This window comes from Lepisma saccharinum, chromosome 9, assembly GCF_977018435.1.
Source record: "Lepisma saccharinum chromosome 9, izLepSacc3.1, whole genome shotgun sequence".
NCBI classification, from domain to species: Eukaryota; Metazoa; Arthropoda; class Insecta; order Zygentoma; family Lepismatidae; genus Lepisma; species Lepisma saccharinum.
In genome coordinates this window covers 70,611,294-70,629,907 of record NC_139237.1, presented here as the reverse complement: position 1 = coordinate 70,629,907, position 18,614 = coordinate 70,611,294, and the positions used below count along the sequence as shown (strand labels likewise).

The window sequence follows — 18,614 nt, the reverse complement described above, 5'->3', positions numbered from 1 at the left end:
TGAAAAAGAATAAGAACCCACAACTCGACAGATCGTGAGGGCCAGTGCCTACCTACTGAATGTCCTACCAGAGGTGGGACCAGATATGTGTGGTCAGTACCACTAACCCCCAGTCATTGCTGTACGATTATGACTGGTTTATGCTACTCGTTCATAGCTCCCCAATTTCCTCATGATGGTGGGTGACCACCAGTCCCATTCACTGACTGAAATCTCAGGAGAAAAGTTGGTACTCGAACCAGCATGTGTTCCTTAGCCCACATACCTTAGACCACATTACCACAGTGCGTGACCGTGTACTGTAAGTGTACAATTGAAGGGAAAAATAATTGTGTTTATAAATTGCATCTTGGACTCGCAATTAGCATGGCATTTATTGAACAGACAAGTTAGGAATAAAACACAGTTCTAAACCTGCATAGACACTGCCTTGAACTACTGTAGATTGAACTTAATTTGAACACATCAATTATTATGTGCCAAGGATAAATGATGTGAAGTTAAATAAAACTATGCTCCCACATCATTAATTTAAGGATTGCAAAATTTATAGTTGCTGAGCAGCTGTTATCTTTACCATAATTGCATGACTTCATCTTATAACCTTCCAGAGGAAACAAGTACTGAATTAGTGAGACATTCATACATATATTTACATTTACACATGAATTACTTTTGAATTGTTGGAGGGGTGTAGTGTACAAGTCACATATGTCATACATTTATACATATACATCGTACATTTTCAACCCCTATTCACATACATGTAATTTGCCTTTTTTCCACCTGAAAGTAAAGCTCATTACAAACAGTTTAGAAAAGTTTTCTTCTAGAAATACAGAAAAGGTGTTTCAAGATAGTGATCAAAGATCTTTATACATATTAAAAACACATTAGTGGAGAGAGTATGAAATTAGTGAAGAAAAAGATAATTTCTTAAATAAGAAGAATTTGACAGTCACCAAAGGTAAAAACAGAAACAAGTATAATACATATTATGTATTGAAAGAAAATAAGATATTTACATTCAAGTCTTGCACTAAATGCCTGGAATGATAGGAAGGAGAATAAACACGTTTATAAAAGATCCAAATAATATTCTCCTTGCATGTAGTGTAATAAAATAACTCCAACCTTTGCCAATTTTTATTATCAAGTACAGACATAAGATTATATTTATTGTTGTTAAGTCAACTTCTAGGCATTTTATGCCATCTTTCAGTTTCTTCGAATTCATTTGTGCAAGAATTAGTGTAGTGATATTCTTTTTCTAGTAATTACTCCCAGTGCCTTAAGTTTAATAGTAAATTCCTGTGTGTACAAAGATCTTGACATATTGAACTATTATATCAGATTATCATATTTGTACAAGTACTCATTGTTAATTTTTTATTATTGGTGGGCATATTATATTGATGTATTGTTGCATTTATTGCATATTTTTTTTTCTTGAGCAAGGAGCCTTTATTTTAAGTTTTTGTTGGAGACGTTGATGCACTTACAACTGGAAAATGTGCCTGGAGACTTTTCTGATAATATGAGGCATGTTCAGAAAATAATATCTGTCTGGTAATAAAAGAAAGAATGAAAGAGTTAGTTCAAGAAAACCTGTAACTCTGAAAGTATATATCTTGAGCTATTTTTCTACATATGCACTCATAAACGTTCTGTCGCCAGTCCATTGGCAGCAGTATACTCATTCACGCGGTATGAGTAAGTTCTGCATGAGTTTTTGTGCAAGTTGCATCGTGCTAGTGTTTGTGCATATGCTAGTGTAGGCAGTGAAAATGAACCAGAAAATCAAGAATCGTGCCAAGTGTGAAGAGAGAGATGTCATTCGGCCTACATCACCGATCTTGCCCGTAGTGATTGATTATCATCCTTTTACAAAATTAAAGGAATTTTTGGAATGACAACAAAGAACTGCAGAAACACTAACTGCATTGCTCAATGGACTGACGAGGGTACACAAAAACTTGTCTCCTGGTACGATAAGTGTCTCAGTACCATGGGTGCCTGTGTAGAAAAATAGCTGAAGGTACATACTTTCAGAGTAAAAAGGTTTTCTTCAATTAACTTCTTTATTTATTACCAAACAGATACCAAACATTCTCATGATGTTGGTTAAATGCAAACTTACACTGTTGCGTATTATAATTAAATAATTTATGATGTCGTTCACCAGTATTGGGGAATCTAGGCATTTAGCACAATCCTTCTACAAATATACTTACAGCTAGTCACAGTTTTTGAAATTTTCTAGGCTCTGGGAAACACAAATGACCCTTCTACCTCTGAAGAGGGTGCAGATTGACTTTCAGTCTCCAATCGCTGAAATAACAGGCAGTAATATTACATTGATACAGAAGAACTACGTATGTACAAGTAAATTTTTACATAATGTAATGTAGTAGGATGAGAAGTAAGGCAATGAGCTAGGTTTTTTTCTGAATACATTGTAGATTTTTAATATCAGTGAAATTATATGTTGCTCCTGCAGTGTAAAATTTAGCATGGTGTACACATTTGTTGTAAATCATTTATCACAAATTTCTGTACATGTAAATGAGCAATCGTATACTTGGAACTATAAGAACCAGTGATTAATTCACATGCCTTCTAACACTGCTTAAATTTTCATGTACTTTATTTTTGGAAATTTTGATGCTATACTTTACCATTACAACCTTCCCTCCCACAAACCATTCTTACACCCCCAGATTGAAACCCTCATGACGTGGTACCACCATTCATCCCATATAAAACCACAGCAAATATTAATTATTTGTGTGTGTGTATGCAATTCAAAGAGTAGTTAGCAAGATACAAAATTTAAACAATGACCTTATTTGACTATTCACTTCTGCAATCTTAAGACTTAAAAGGGGGGGGGGGGGGCAATTATCTCCTGCCCCTCCACCTTGCACTCTTAACAAGATATACATGGCCCTGTATTCTCTAGATAGTAATAATAGTAATGATTATTGAGTGATTAACCAATTCACACTGCATACTAAGTACTACCAAGTGCTTCATAATCAAAAGAACATGAAGTAAATTGTGAATAAGGTAGGATACATATTCATGTGCAGTATCCCCCTGCTGGTTACAATCTTTATCCGAGGGTAGGGATGGGACCGATTAATCGGCACTCTATCGGTATCAGCCGATATGGGCATATCGGTTTATCGGTATAATTACCGATTATTTTACCGATCTGATATATCGATAAATATCTGATAATTTAGTGGAAAATTCTGCCATTTTGTTGTAATTTTTATGGATAATCTCCATGCCCTAATTTCTAAAAAAGTAAATGTCTAAATATGCAATTTCTTTTGCACTGCAGTCACCTTGAAACACACATTTATTAAGGAGGTCAATGAACCTTTCAGGTTCTTCAAGGACCATTTCTAATTTTATATCGGATCGGTAGAATATCGGTTATCGGTATCGGTAAATTTTATATCGTTACTTTATCGGTATCGGCCAAAATTTCATATCGGCCCATCCCTATCCGAGGGAAATAACATTTTTGTTAAAAAATAGAATATTCCAAAATATTTTGTTCCTAGTATTGATACACTTCTCATCCAACCATCATCTAGCTTCATAGAAAACCCAAGTGCTTGAAAACAACAGAAAAGGCAGGTAGCTACTTCTACACAAAATGACACACATCCCATACATTACACTAGCACATGCAGGGGGTAAAAACTTGTTAGTGACCAACATATAAGCCCATGCTATAATGCAAATTCTACTTCTCACCTAGTTAACACCCAATTTTGTAAAGCAAGTGGAACAAATTAGTTTGTCTTAGTTCCAGCAGTGCCATCTGTTGGATTCTCAGTTGTTTCGCATGTAAACAACTGTGGTGTAGTTGTTAGCGACATGTTTATGGTATTCCTGGTGGAATTGCAACATAAAGCAATAATGAAAAGATTGCATTCAATTTAATCCATCCACAATATATGACATCAATCAATGATCTCAAATATCAAGTACATGCTAATCTATTTTGCTTCCATTCAAAGTAATTCTCTAATTTTCTTGGCACTTTGATACTAAAATGCACACACAAGCAAACAGAAATATTACTTTGCATGTTGCATGGTTTTTATTACCACATGTTCATTTTCCAAGCAAAACCATTAAATAATACTCCCTCTGTCCCATAATTATTGTCCGGTACACTTTTGTTTGTTGTCCCATAATAATTGCTGATAGGCAAACTGTGACATTGGTGTATACAGAAGTAGAAAATTAAACACTGGAATGAGTCATACAATGTTATTACTCAAGGATCAGTACAAATTGGCCAATCAAGTATCCAAAAGAACATAAATAAAAAGTCACCATTTTGGCATACCGGACTATAATTATGGGACAGAGGGAGTGTCTCGTTTACAACAAAATACAATTCAAAGACAGAGGTGTACAGATGAATGAAATTTACTCACCCATTTGTGTCCATTTTAAATTTTTTCAATATTGTCTTTGTGTTAAAGATGACAATATCTTTATTTTTTTTGCTACAATTCTTTGGGATGGTACTTTTTGATACAAAATCTTGACATCTCATTATGTAGCCAGAAGTTTGGAGAATCATATTATACCCAGGTCTCCAGAGAATAAATACTCAAAAATAAAAATGTATATCTGTATTTTATTCATCACAATATGGTTAGTCACATTATCAATGCAAATGCTCCTGTAGCTTTCAGGCTATGCATGCATGCAATTATTGAATGTTCACTGGCAGCAGGGGCTTGTCAAAATTATTGGGGGAGAGGCTCTGATCACTGAAATAAATTAATGAATGACTCACAAGCAAGTTTTGGCCTCAGTGTTCAGAATTTCATAAAAGCCCATGAATTTCTCAATATCAAAATTTTTATTCACAGTTCTAATGCAGAATATTAATTGTCCACGGATGGACACAAGGTTCGTCAACCATAATAGCAAAATATTCCCGACTTTTAATATCTGCTACCACGGAGCGCAAAACACATCTCCCTAATATATCAATGATTTCGTTCTGAATGCCATGTGAGAGCCATTTGTAGGCCGAACGTCTCATCCACTACCCTAGTTCATGCACATAGTCTTTTGAAACTCTTTAGTCATAATACATACTTACTTACATACTTAGTATATAGTAATAAGTCATGTGTTTTGCTGTTTCTGGTCATAGCCCTCCCAAAGTTGATGGTTTAGTGGCCTGAGTCCCCCCCCCCCCAAAGTTGATGGTGTAGAACATTTCAAATGTGTGTTTAAAGTTAAGTTCATGTGGCACAATTCAGAGTAAAGTTTACAAGAGAAGCAAAATAATACATTAGATCCTCTTGAGCAAAATTATTTGGGGGGGGGGGAGGGGCTCTGCCCCCACATCGTTAACATTGGCCCTAGGAGTTGGCACCTATGACTTGCAGTTAATACTCTGTGTACTAACTATCCCTCAAAATATATGTATTCTTTATTATCTACTGTCTGGAAGCTGCACATCCCCCCCCTCCTTGCTCCTTTTTTTAAAATTGCAATCTTGACTAGCCATGTACCAGATGGTTTTGCCACTTTGCAACAAATGTTCATAAAATTAAAGCAAAAATTGTGTGTGCCATAATTCTCCCTAGTACTGGCATTTGGAAAATTTATCTAGCATGTCTTGTCTTGGCAGATTAGGTAGGCAATATCAGGCATGTTATTACTTGCACCATTACAGGGAATCATTTTCAGTTTTGTTGGCCAATATTAACAGATTCAGTACTGTGATCATCTGACAAAAATTATCTCACAACCTCGTAGGCCCTCTGAACTGATGATTCATGATATTGTGGTTAATTGATGAAAAGGCTATAATTTTTCGTAACGAAGTTTGATTTGGATTAAGATGTCATTTGGGTGTAGCATTTCAAATTTGATGGTCTGTTCGACCTTTAATTTCTTACCGTTGGTGGCCTTTGCCCATAATACAGTAAAACCTCGTTAATCTGGACTAATGGGGGAATAAGTTGACCGGTTTAACGAAATAACCTAAAAGAACAGTAGAAAGTGCATTAAAACTCCGTTTATAGCAACAAAACATGTTTATTATGGTGTATTTAAAGGGCATAGGCCTAAATACAGTACAGAAAAATGTAAAGCAATAGGGCAATGCAGTGCTTCTAGCCACATTTAAAACCTTGCATTCTGCTTTTTTCTTTTGCCTGGCCGGATTAAGTGAAGTCCGACTTATAGGGGTCAGGATTAACAAGCTTTTACTGTACTATCTTTTAAAAGTACAGGGTGTTGCACAAACACATTTATAAAGTGAATCAAATATCCATATTACTTGTGTGTCTTAACTGTATCATGGAAAGTCTATTGATAGTGACTACAATCTTATCTCCTCGGTGAAATTTTGGTAATCGTACATTAATCTGAGCATCATGCTAGTGAACAGGGTTGACAAAATTTGTGTTTTTTAAAAAAAGAAACAAAACAAACATGTTCCAAATGTTTTATACAGAATTTTAAACAAGAACCGAAAAAACATGTTTTAAACAAATAAAATGTTTAAAACATAATGCCAAGAAGACTTAGAGTATAGAATAATGATTAATAAGGAATCTGTTAATCATCCAAGGATGGACTGTGTTCTTATTTTAAAGTAAACGATTGACTAAATTCTTAAAATACACATTTATGTTAGTCTTAACTTGTAAATCTCACATGTAGGCTGTTCGGAGAACCTTCAACTAATCCACAGTTGCCAGGCCTCACTTAGTCCACGTAGTAGCTACTGTTTTTTTAATTTTTTTAGTACGTCATTTTATAGTGAATGCAACTAAATATTGTCATTAACAACAATGTGCAAATTTTACAGTGTGTTAAGCAAGGAACAAAACTGTTTCATCCGTGTAGTATTCTATTTGAAAAAATATTTTAAACACCTGTAAAAAACATAGCCAGGTGTTTTAAACGTGACCCACAGGTGTTCATTACAATATGTTTCGTTGTTAATTCGTTATTCATTTTCAGCCACTGAACACATTTATATAAAACACAGTAAGCAGAATGACACGCATTGAATGAAAAGGCATAGTTACAAAACATGCAAATAACCACAAACTATCAAACATCAAGTATCAAAATGTGTTTTAAATATTTGTGAAAAAACAAAGTCATGTGTTTTAAATGTTAAAAACAAGTTGTTGAAAACACTTTTGTTTTAAACATGCCAACCCTGCTAGTGAGATTTTCTTTGATAAACTTTTCTGAGACCAGCCAATGTTATGGAGATATGACCGCATGCATGTGGTGATGGCGTCCAGAAAGATTTGGGATGCGTAGTCATAATATATGTTGATACTGAACAAGTAATGTATATAATGAATAGAATTTCCAAGGATCCTAGAACTTGTAAGAGCAATTTTAATATTTTTCTGTGTAAACATATAATACAAACTTTAAATGTGTCAACTGTTAATAATACATTATCTTGAACTAGTAAAACAATTGAATATTTCCTTGCAGACTTGTCTCAAAATCCCCATTTGCAAATTTGGATCCCATCCAAGATCTATAACACTTGAGTTTCAAATGTTGATGGAGCCTGTAATATAGACATAACAAGCACAGAGGAGGGTAGGGCTCCAACTTCAATTGACAGGTTTTTTAATTTCTTGGTTAACGTATGCGTAAATAATTTGTACATAAAAGCAAATAAACTATGCTTATAGCAGGTGTCGTCACACAACATCAAGCTTTCACAGTGTGTAGAGGACATTGAAACAATTTTTCTTGGTAATGTTTCGCTAGCTTAGGCCTCGTTTTGATGCGAAGAGTTCTAAAAAAAATGGTCTATTTGTCTGTGTATATATGCAACCGTGCAGCACAGATTAATAGCTGCCGCTGGTTATTTTCTGTTAAAAATTTTTAGTACTGCAAGGAGACAATGTGTAACAAGACAATGTAAGGACAGCCATCTATTTTGTGAATACCTTTGGACAGAAAAAAAAGTGACAGTGGCAACCTTAAATCTGTGTCCATGGCTTCATATATATACAGGATAAACATTTTTGCTTCGAAGGCTCACAGTCAGAATGAGGCAAATTGTTCCTTAGATGACCTGTGAAAGTTCGACACTGTTGCATGCCATGAATGTGCAAGTTTTTACTTTTTCACCTAGTGAAATGTATGACTACATTTTGTTGATAGAGGGGCCGTTGATCCACTGTACCCCCTCGAGAATTACGTAGAATTTTTTTAGTCCACAGATTTCAATATTTTGTGGAATGTAAAAGTGGTTCCAGCATTAGGAATGCACAAATAACTGAGATATTTGGCACCAAAACGTGGCCCATGTAAGTAAAAACCTGCAACTTTGGAGTACTTTCGCTGCTCTTTGTTAGTAAAAACTGTTTGTATGCACACTAAAATAGCGAAAGCACATGTTGAAAATAAGTATTAGTACCAAACCTAACAATCCTAATCTAACTACATAAAATTGTACTTTAGTGGAAATTCGTTTTGGGTGCTATATTCACTTGCGTGAAGCCTTTCAGGCTGTTCTGGTACATGCTAAGGTAACAGACATACTTTATTTCACAATAACACATTTCTGCGATCAAAAATCAACTGAAACCGCTCATGAACAACAAAATCTTCATAAACCATGCAAAATATTTCACTTTCTCCAGGGGGTACAGAGGGTCAAGGGTACCCATAGATTCCTATGCTAACTTATACAACCTAACAAACAGCCATGATGTACCGATGATAACATTTATTCAAGTGTAAAACCTGTTTCTTCTGCTATATTGAATATTAAAATGCTTTTATCTCAAAAGTAAGATTTAGCACATTCATAGTTTTGGCACTGGTGCAAAGATATTTAAAGAACTTTTATGAGAATTTAACCCTGAACATTCAGATTACCAGCCAAGGAGTCCCAGCATGCTAGTTGGCACAAAGCTTCATTATTAGAGACCGGATTTTAAAGGGAAAAATTTTCCTCTAAAAAGGACCAAAAAATGGAAAACTATTGCCAAAAAAAGGTGAAAGGAGGATTATACTTTTTTTGGACTCCACTAAAAGTACTATTTTAAATGAAAGGTGTGCTGCTTACAATGAGTTTGTTGCTGCGCAAGCCCAGATTGCATTGTTTCAACAATCGCTGCAACATGCTCCCAACACTCGTGGAGGGAAGATAAGGTAGAAGGTGCTTGTTCTTTCTAAATAGACAATTGTTGAAGGTTTTGTTCAGGGAAAAAAACAGTCTTACAAAATATTTGATATTCTGTCAATGAAGAGACCAAAAAAGATGTTTTTTTTTTAAAAAAAAAGGGGGGAAAGGGAATGTAGGCTGAAAAACTGGTCAATAAAGGAACCAGAAAGGAAAATGTTTTAAAGAAAGAAATGTTGGCTGAAAAAGGGGGAGGGAAAGGGAGGTGAAAACCATGTACTCTTGTTGGTGGAACATAATTATCAACACTGTTGTTACTTATTTCATTATCCATGTTGAAAAATGAAAAAGGCCTTCCCTTTAAAAACATCCATTCTCTATTCATTATTGTTCCATTACAATTAAATATATACAAAAATATGGGGTGGAATAATGATTACAATTATGCTGAATAATATTTATTAAAAAGAAGATCATTTTTCAGCTGTACTAATAACTTTTAATGAAGTAAAAGTTTATATACTTGCACTCGTGGAAATCACACTCTGTTCATTACCTACTTATCACAAAGTATTGGTTTCGCTCCCTTGACATCAATAGAGTATAAAATATATATATATGTACTTATATATCACATAAATAGTTGCTACTTCCCTAAATAGTATGTTCTGTATACATTTTTTTGGTATTAGCTTGTGACCAGAAATAAGACTGCATGGTTTTTTTAATATTAACAAGAAGAGGCACTCTTGGAATGAAATTAATGGCAATACCAAATTAACTATTAAGCAGCGTTTGGAAGATTTTTTATGATGCCATGTATTTATCCTGGCCTGTTTTCCATGCCTAAATTAATTTTATGTTCATTTTGTGGACACCGTGCTGCTGGTTTCATTGATCATATAAGTGTATATTTTTACTAAGTTTTAGTCCTAGGCCATATTTTGGCATGCACCCAAGTACTGACCATACAACCACATGGGAAAATCATAATTTTGCTCTGAAATATCAGTTCTGAAAGGATCCCGAGTTGGACTGTCCACCCTGATTAGACTTCATCGAACTGTACTGGCATCACAGAATATATGTAGAAGACACATTGCTTACTGGCATAACACAAGTGTTGCCAGGCACGGCTCAATCTTCCACCAAAAGTAAAATTTTAGAGTAAAGTTATGGTTTATGATTTTTCATGTGGTTGCATGGTCAGTACTTGGGTACTGTGTCCTGTAATAAAATTCTGAACTGTTAGTGCTGGGATCTAAGATTGTATGCGACTAAAATGCCACTTTTCACTCATCTCATACAACCACTATTCCCAGAACTCATCAGGCATGGCATTAGTCTCGAAACTTCAAATTATGTCCCTGCAAATCCACCCCTCTAAAATTAGTATTCAGCAAAAAAATCGCCCTGATTTCTGGAGCTTCCAGTACAGAATAAATTGATAATGTGTAGACAAAATTATACCAAGGGACAAGGTTTCAAGATGCAGAAAACCCAGTGTATACGTATATCATGTATGGTTTTCAAGTTATCATCAATAAGTTACGGTTGCACTACTTTTGAAATACTCTAGTGCAACTGTTCGGGGATTTTTCTTCTTTGCAAAAAACAGATGTCTGTAGACTAATTATAATTTTTCAGTTTTAAAAGTAAGGTGCTGTACTATCTATAGTAACACCAGTATTCTCACAGGGGAGAAAACTCTTCCTCTTTCCCTGTCTCCTTGGGTGAGAATTTTTTCACAAATCAAGAGATTCCCTCCCCCCTCTTCCCTTTCAATTTGAACACTGCCATCAGCCAGAAGTATCAATCAAGGTTTTTATCAATATCTACAGAATAATTGTCCCACGTACATAGAAATTGCCAGCAATGGAAAACAGTAATGGCTTAGTATCAAAACTTGATTAAAATCAATCAGAAAAATGTTCCAAACACTGCTAATAAGTAATACTTATAATTTTTAACTATGGCAATGGTTTAGGACAACAAAACACTATTAATTCTCTACATATACATGTAAGAGGCACACATTTGTGGAATAATGCACAGGCAGGTGGAAACTTACAATGGTTGAAAAATAACTTTTGCACTTGAATGTTATTTTAAATGACCAGTCATGTTTCAGATATTTTATTACTTCTCGCAATCCAGTAAGAGGTTCAAGAGATTCAATAGTTTCGTACTAGTGAAATCTGTGGGACAACTCAATGTGAGTCACACCACCATAAAAGAATATAGATCTTCATTTGAGTGCATAATTTCATTCATATACAATGATGTTAACTAAATTTCAGTATTTGTGTAAAAGTAGAAGTGCTTTAACATGTTACAACAAAGTCAACAACATGATTTTCAGCTGTTCATTAAAATTTACTTGCCAGTTATTTTTTTGTTATTTTCCCCCCAGGTACCCATGTCATTCGACGCTGGGTCGGCACCGGGGCCGCTTCCAACGTTAGAAAAGTTCCCGGATTTGAACCGGCCAGGGATCGAACCCGGGACCTTTAGCATGGTAGTCATATGCGTTACCGACTGAGCCACCGCAGCCATTGGACTCACTCGGCCATGCCATTTTCGGCACGGTTTGGATCATCTTGACTGGGCTCAGCACGGGGTGATAGCAGTAAACGCAATGTCAGCTGCACTCATCATAAGGATTTAGTCTTCATGTTTGAAAAATGGCGAGCATGTTCCTGGCGAAGCCTGAACGTTATGGATAATCTTCTTTGGGTAACTTATGCACGATCATAAGTTTGTACAGATGGAATTTCAAATCCTTGTGTAAGATTTGCTGTACTGTGCTTTCACTCAGTCTCAATTTGACAGAATGTCGCCGAGCAGAAAGTTATTGTTGGTGTTTTTGTTTCTGAGAATTTAAACATAAAGGAAAATAACAAGCAGCCTTATTTTTCCCGACGAAATTCCCTCTCGCTAAATGTTAACAAATGGACGCAACAGGCAGGTTGCACCACCCAACATGGTGGTCACCGCAAGCTATTTTGGCTTCAGCTGACGTCACACATGCTCTTTCTTTCTTCTTGCTGACACCCCGTGCCAAGCCCACTCGGCATGGACAAGCGAGTTTAATGCCACCTTACTTTCATCTCTACCCCCTCTCCCTGCTTCGAGATCCCCATTTGAAAACCATCTGTTTCCCATGATGCACCCTTTATATATAGATGCTCTGAAAAAAAGGGGCCCATTTTTTAGTGTCTATATATAGCTCCGCCACAGTTAATGGGTTAATTGCATTTGTCAGCATCGGTCAACAATGGCATTTTACACATTTATCAATGAAATTGTTGATAATTTTAAAATTCAGTGTAAATGTTTTCTGTTGCTGAACTATACTGATGCTGATTTCGGTAGCTGAACGATGAGTCTACTCTTTTCACGTTTTCAGTATATTAACGGGTGTTTTGAACGTTAATGAGCAGCCCAATGGTACAGATACTGTTTTTAATTTTTTTGTTGGTTTCCACTATGTTCCTACTTAAAAAACTATACTACAGGGTGATTCAGAAGTCCTTTAACACCCCCTATAAAATGTAAAGGAGTTAGGCTGGGTACAAATGGTCATTGTAGAAACAGGTTAGGCCTAGGGGGAACCATATTGATGTGTTCCAAGCGATGTCCACCATATGGAATTCAACTCAAATTTTTTACATGGGAAGGGGGTGATGTGATCAACTCAGGCTAAAATTTCACAGGAAATGCAATGGTGAAAGTTATGACTGCATAATAGTAACAAATGTCTCATCTTCCAGGTTCCTAATTAATTACAAGTTAAAGATCACAAATAATAAAGTAGTTAAAATTCTAAACTGTGCAGTAAACAAAAAATACTTCTGCAAATCAAGTTTTAAAATCAGTGAATTTCACCTGTCTGTGCAGTAGGGAAAAATATTCAGACAACTTACATAGCTGTAATCACAGCAAGATTTTATTATTTACTAATGATAAACTTACCTATGCATGAAATATAATCTCACGTCAATTTGACATACAAAAACAAGAAAATATTTTCCATACTCTCACACATACATACATACACACTTTCTAGCTGCTACTTAAAATATGGCTTAAATGCACTCTCTTCAAGTTGGTGAGCATTATTGCTTAAGTATCAAAGTTATGCCAGCATATCTTGCTGTGAAATACATTTATGGGTAGCAATAGCTGCATTTTTCTACATTTGCTATATCTATATATACATGATATGAATAAATGGCATTTTTGTACTAATATGACCTTTCTTTAATTATACTACAAACAATGCATACATAATGCGACTCTTTGATTATTAAGGTTTCAAACTTCTCTGTGTCTAAAGAGAGATGATGTTATATGTATAAAATATGTTATTTTAATTGATTTTACAATTAAAATTCACCGAAATATTTATTGTATTAATTTTTCTCTCTTGGGTAAGATCCTATAATGAATTTTCTGAAAAGGGCTAGCAGGGATATTGGAAGGTAAATTTGTATTAAAATATTTGAAGAATAATAACGGAAGGTTCTAATATTCAAGTACCTTCAAGTTACACACGCATAGTTGCAATATTTAGTCACTTCCAATTAGTTTGATTGGCATGAGAGAGACTAATGTATATTACATTATATTTTGGTGCATTTAAAAAATTCAAACTTTGAGAAACTGAGTAAAAATGACAGGACTTGAATCCAATCTGTGGCACCCTGCTTCATTGAAATACTAAACCAACCCTGACTTTACTGATTTTTTCCCATCCACTGTATGTATCTAGCAGTTCGCACATTGCCCAAATATAGCTCAGTAGTGCACAAGTAAACTTTTGTGTTTCTGCATTGCGAAATGAATTGTTTTTTTCGATTAATTTCGAAAACCACTGCCTTCATTAACTAAAGTTATGGCATCTGATATTTTATTGCACTTCTTTGAGAATACCTGACAACACTGCATTGCTAAAATATTAAAAAAACTGTGTCTAAACATACATGTCATAAGATAAAGATATTGTGTTAACTTTTTTCACGATTTTCAAGAGCATACTGAAGCCTTATGGCCTTGCATTTCTATTTAAAAAAAAAAGAATTGCAGAAAAATATCAAAATTTAAGATTGCTAAAAAAATTAAGATCTATCTCCTCCTCCTTGCAAAAATCCTGGGTTTGAACTGACCATTTTATACTAAACTACTTTTGCAGTTTTCTTGATTTTGTACCGAGAGGATACACAATTAGCATGTAATGTTAATTGAACATTATCCACTGTCTAGTGCTTTAACACTACTTTTTGAGAGAGCCCTCTTGTCTAATCTCCAAGTGAACAAATTTATTTTTGCTTGGGGATTAAGTGTGCTAACCAATTACTACACGGCACCCTATAATAGTTGGGTAGCACATCAGATCTGTCTGGTCTGTTGTAGGTCCAATCCCCATCTCCGTCAAAAAGAAATTTGTTCACCTGAAGACGAGAGAAGAGGTGCTCTGTCAAAAGGTTGTGTTATAATAATTATCTGTAAAAGCACTAACAAATGACCATTGCTACTAATATTCAGAGATTTTTCAAGATACACAACGTTTTTTTTTGTTTGTTTTTTTATAGAAAATATGTATCCATAAGGATATTCCTGGTGCAAAATTAAATATTTCTTCCCTGACATTGAGTCTTCCTACGAAGCATAAAAGTGACTGGATATTTCTGCCAGAAAAATGTTCCTGAATGATTTTTCCAAGCATATAATGTTTTATTGTACAATGACAGAGAGAGAGAAAAGAAAGATGCAGGCATGGAGATGAAATTTTTAAGGATTATATTTGGGAAGACAAGAAGGAATAGAATAAGGAATGAGGAGATCCGACAGACAGTGGGCATGGTGAAGCTTCAGGACAGATAGATCAGGTGCAGATGAGATGGTTCGGACACATGAAGAGGATGGATGCAGAAAAACTACCAGTAACAGCTTACAATGCACAAGGAGTGGGAATAAGGCCAAGGGGGAGACCAAGATGTCGGTGGAAAGAGCAGATAGCGGAGAGTGTTAGGAGAAAAGGACAAGATTGGAACACCATGGAAAGAGGAGTGGTGGAAGACCAGGACAAAATGGAGAAGGCTTGACTTCTATGCCAACCCAGTCAGAGGCAGGAAACTGCGAAGGATGATGATGATAATGTTTTATTTGCAATGCAAAATAAAATGCATTTGTTTCTGAACTAAGGAAATAAGCATGATCAAGTTAACACTTCTACGTGCAATGTACGAATTTCCTCTAATATCTAATGTAATGAGATATTGTCAGCACAAAATAGCTGATGTGATATCAAGTTGAAATGAATCTTACCATAGTGGAAATTGCCCTTTTCTGACAACACATTGAAAAACAGATATGATTTATTACTGGTAACTCACAGCTATATATAAGCACATTTCTTCTTCATCTCTTGAGCAGTACGATATCAAAATTTAACTACATTTAAGTAAAATAATAATTACTCTGGAATGCAAACTTGAGTTTCATGATCTAACCTTTGCATTGCAAAAGCTAGTGAATCACCTGTTGTAAATGCTTCCATGATCCCTGCTTATAAATAAAAATTCAGAAATTCAACACATAGGAAAGATGTAAGGCAAAAGTGTTTTGACAAATAAGTTCCACTAATGAAGTATTTCCATCATGCAGTGGTTTATACTTCCAGCAGCAATGCACATTGTAAATACAGGGTGCATCAACAGAATGAGGCAGTCGAGTCATAATTAAAAGAACTTGCTTTGATTAAAAAAAATATGAACCTATTTTAAGTTTATTTTTAAAATATTCTCAGCTTGACATTGAAACAAATTATGTAAGTTGCTATGTTCTATTTTGAAATTCCTCTGTGGCTATGCTATGTTTTATTAGTGAATTACAAGATGGCTGATTCAAATGAAATATATAGAATTTCAGTAAAATAGTACTATTTAAGTTTTCTAATTGTAATTTTATATTTTAGTTTTTGACAATAAAATATGCTATTGTACAAAAATATGATAGTGTTATGCATACTCTAAATTTTATTTTACACACACACTAAAAAAAGATAAATTTCATTATGAAACTATCTTTGTCTATTAGTTTATAATTTGGTCCATAGATGGCAGTGGGTGTGATGATACCAGAGTGTAAGCAAAGAAGGAATGCATATGTAATTTGTTTCTCAGTGGACTATTTACTTGGAACTGCAAAAAGTTAAGCCAGGAATCGTAGATAATATCATACAGAAATCAAGTTTTCTGCATTCTTCTTTGAAAAATAGTATACATAAGCAGACAGTTGTGAAATAATAAAAATACCCAAGGCTTGATTCATGGCATTACTAATAAAAATATGAATTGAAGAAGTTAGAAAATTTTTATATTTTAAGGCAATAAGCTATTTTATACTTTTATTTGCTACGTTCACTCTTTGGAATTATTATTATTATTATTAATAATACTCTTGCTAGTAAACACTGTCTCGGATACCCCATATGTAAATTCAGACGACAGTAGGAATAACTGCTTGAATATAAAATTACAGTAAAACCTCAATCTCACATGTTTCATGGGACCGAGGTGAAAGAACTTAAAATGCAGGAAATGTAAAATCCGGGAAAGTGTAACACAGAGGAATATAAAATTGGTTTTCCACTGTATTTAGATGATAAAATTGCACCCCATTGAATTTTGGTTACTGTAAAATAACGATAACTCTTTCTGTTTTGAAATTGAGGGCTTCCCATAATGACACTCCCCATTCTGTTGCTGCACTCAAAAGTTTGCATTTTACTACTGTTGAAAAAAAAAACAAAAAACAATGCATCACTGTTTATATTCTTAAGCAAATTTAGAGATCTTTCTCACTTACTAAATGCTGACTGTGTGCAATCTAAATCGCACTATAATATAGAGCAATAAGCCATAAACTGTGCAAGTACAGTCGCCAAGCTAAAAATTATAATCTGGGAATTGATAAGGACTTTGCAAAAGGCATGGGAGACTAGTGATTTGTCCAATATTTTCCCGTTCATGTAGCTTGTCCTTAGATAAACCGTGTTGGCTGTGTTTGGAGCTAAAGTCACCACATGAGCACTTGGATCGTAGAACGTGTACGGTTCCACGTGCCTTCCGTACTTTTCACTTCCACCTTTAGATGGCTCTTGGCTGTTTTTAGCCTGCCAATTTTTTACGGCGTCGCTGGAAAACTCTTCTTCCCCACCGTCACCAATGTCACCTCTATCGCCACCTATCACTCTATTTACACCAGAACCATAATCACCAAAGCTGCCCCCACTATTTTGTCTACCAGCACCACCACCACCGCTACCATACCCAGAGTCAGTGTCAGATTCATCAGCTGTGCTGTGTCTGTGGTCGTTCCAAGCTTGCCTCGATTCAGAGTGCCTGATAGCGTAACTGTCACCTACCTTGTGTTGATGTAGTGTGACGTTCAGTAGTGTAGCAGGAGATTCAACTACCATGAAATCCATTTCCCGTGGAGAATATCCATCAGCATACACCTACAAAATAAATGCCATAAATTGTGACACTTTGAAATAATTTAATTGGCTTAAAAAGTACTGCATGCCTTTGGGGAACTTTCAGATCAAAGTGAAAGTGGCAAGCCACATGCAACGCTTTGTCAACTATCAATTGGGAACAAACTTACAGAAATAAATGCAACCTGTTGTCCTGAAGTGACATGACAAACTGAAACAAGCAGAATTCATTTTAAAATGTACTAGATTAATAGAATGCAAATAAATAATCAGGTGCCTGTTTCATACATTTCATGCAATCATCATCCCTCATCATTGCAATGAATCGAAAGTGATGGTAAAAGTAATGTAAAATTTGCCATTAGTAAGGCTGCAAAAATTTAAACGTAATGAAATAAATCAACATTGGTATTATAATATAAAAAGAATGTGCCAACTAAAAGGTGAAAAAGTGCAAAAATAAAGGATGTAAGGTGGGCCTTAGCTGTATGTGAATGTGATATGAGTAATATATGACTACAACAATGAGTAATATATAACAACAATAAGAACAATAATCACTGAAATAAACATTTCTTTACACTAAGCTAGAATTGCATTCACCTCCAATTTGAACACTCCTGGAAGTAAAACCCTCCAGAATTCTCCATATTTGGTGGTTTGGAAGCCAACATCTCGGCCCTTGATTTTGAGGGATGCCTTTTCGATTGGGTTGCCATTTTCATCCATGACGAATCCATAAACTCCTCTATGAGCTTCAGCCAAGAATTTGACTAATGCCTGAAAATTAAAATATTAATTAGGTAAAACAAATGCTAGCAGATTCACAGGAAAAAAAAAGGAACCTCAAGCCTGGTACGCAGTATATTTGTTACTCAACTCATATTATTTGATTACTGGACACGGCAAAAATTTTTCCAATTCTGGATTGGCAGAGACAAC

General features: G+C 35.1%; 1 protein-coding gene across 4 annotated transcripts in view; it reads right to left on the bottom strand.

Annotated features, from left to right (window-relative positions):
* Nucleotides 1-18,614, bottom strand: part of LOC145992123 (carboxypeptidase D-like) — a 117,154-nt gene that overhangs the window by 2,629 nt on the left and 95,911 nt on the right. For 3 of the 4 annotated variants that reach the window (XM_083128374.1, XM_083128372.1, XM_083128373.1), the window contains exons 8-9: nt 18,276-18,452; nt 17,601-17,693 (exon numbers count right to left, since the gene is read on the bottom strand). In XM_083128374.1, the coding sequence (XP_082984500.1) occupies nt 17,601-17,693; nt 18,276-18,452 (270 nt within the window). Of the gene's footprint in view, nt 1-2,234; nt 2,332-17,600; nt 17,694-18,275; nt 18,453-18,614 lie in introns of all 4 variants that reach the window. The other variant, XM_083128375.1, reaches the window with a different exon arrangement.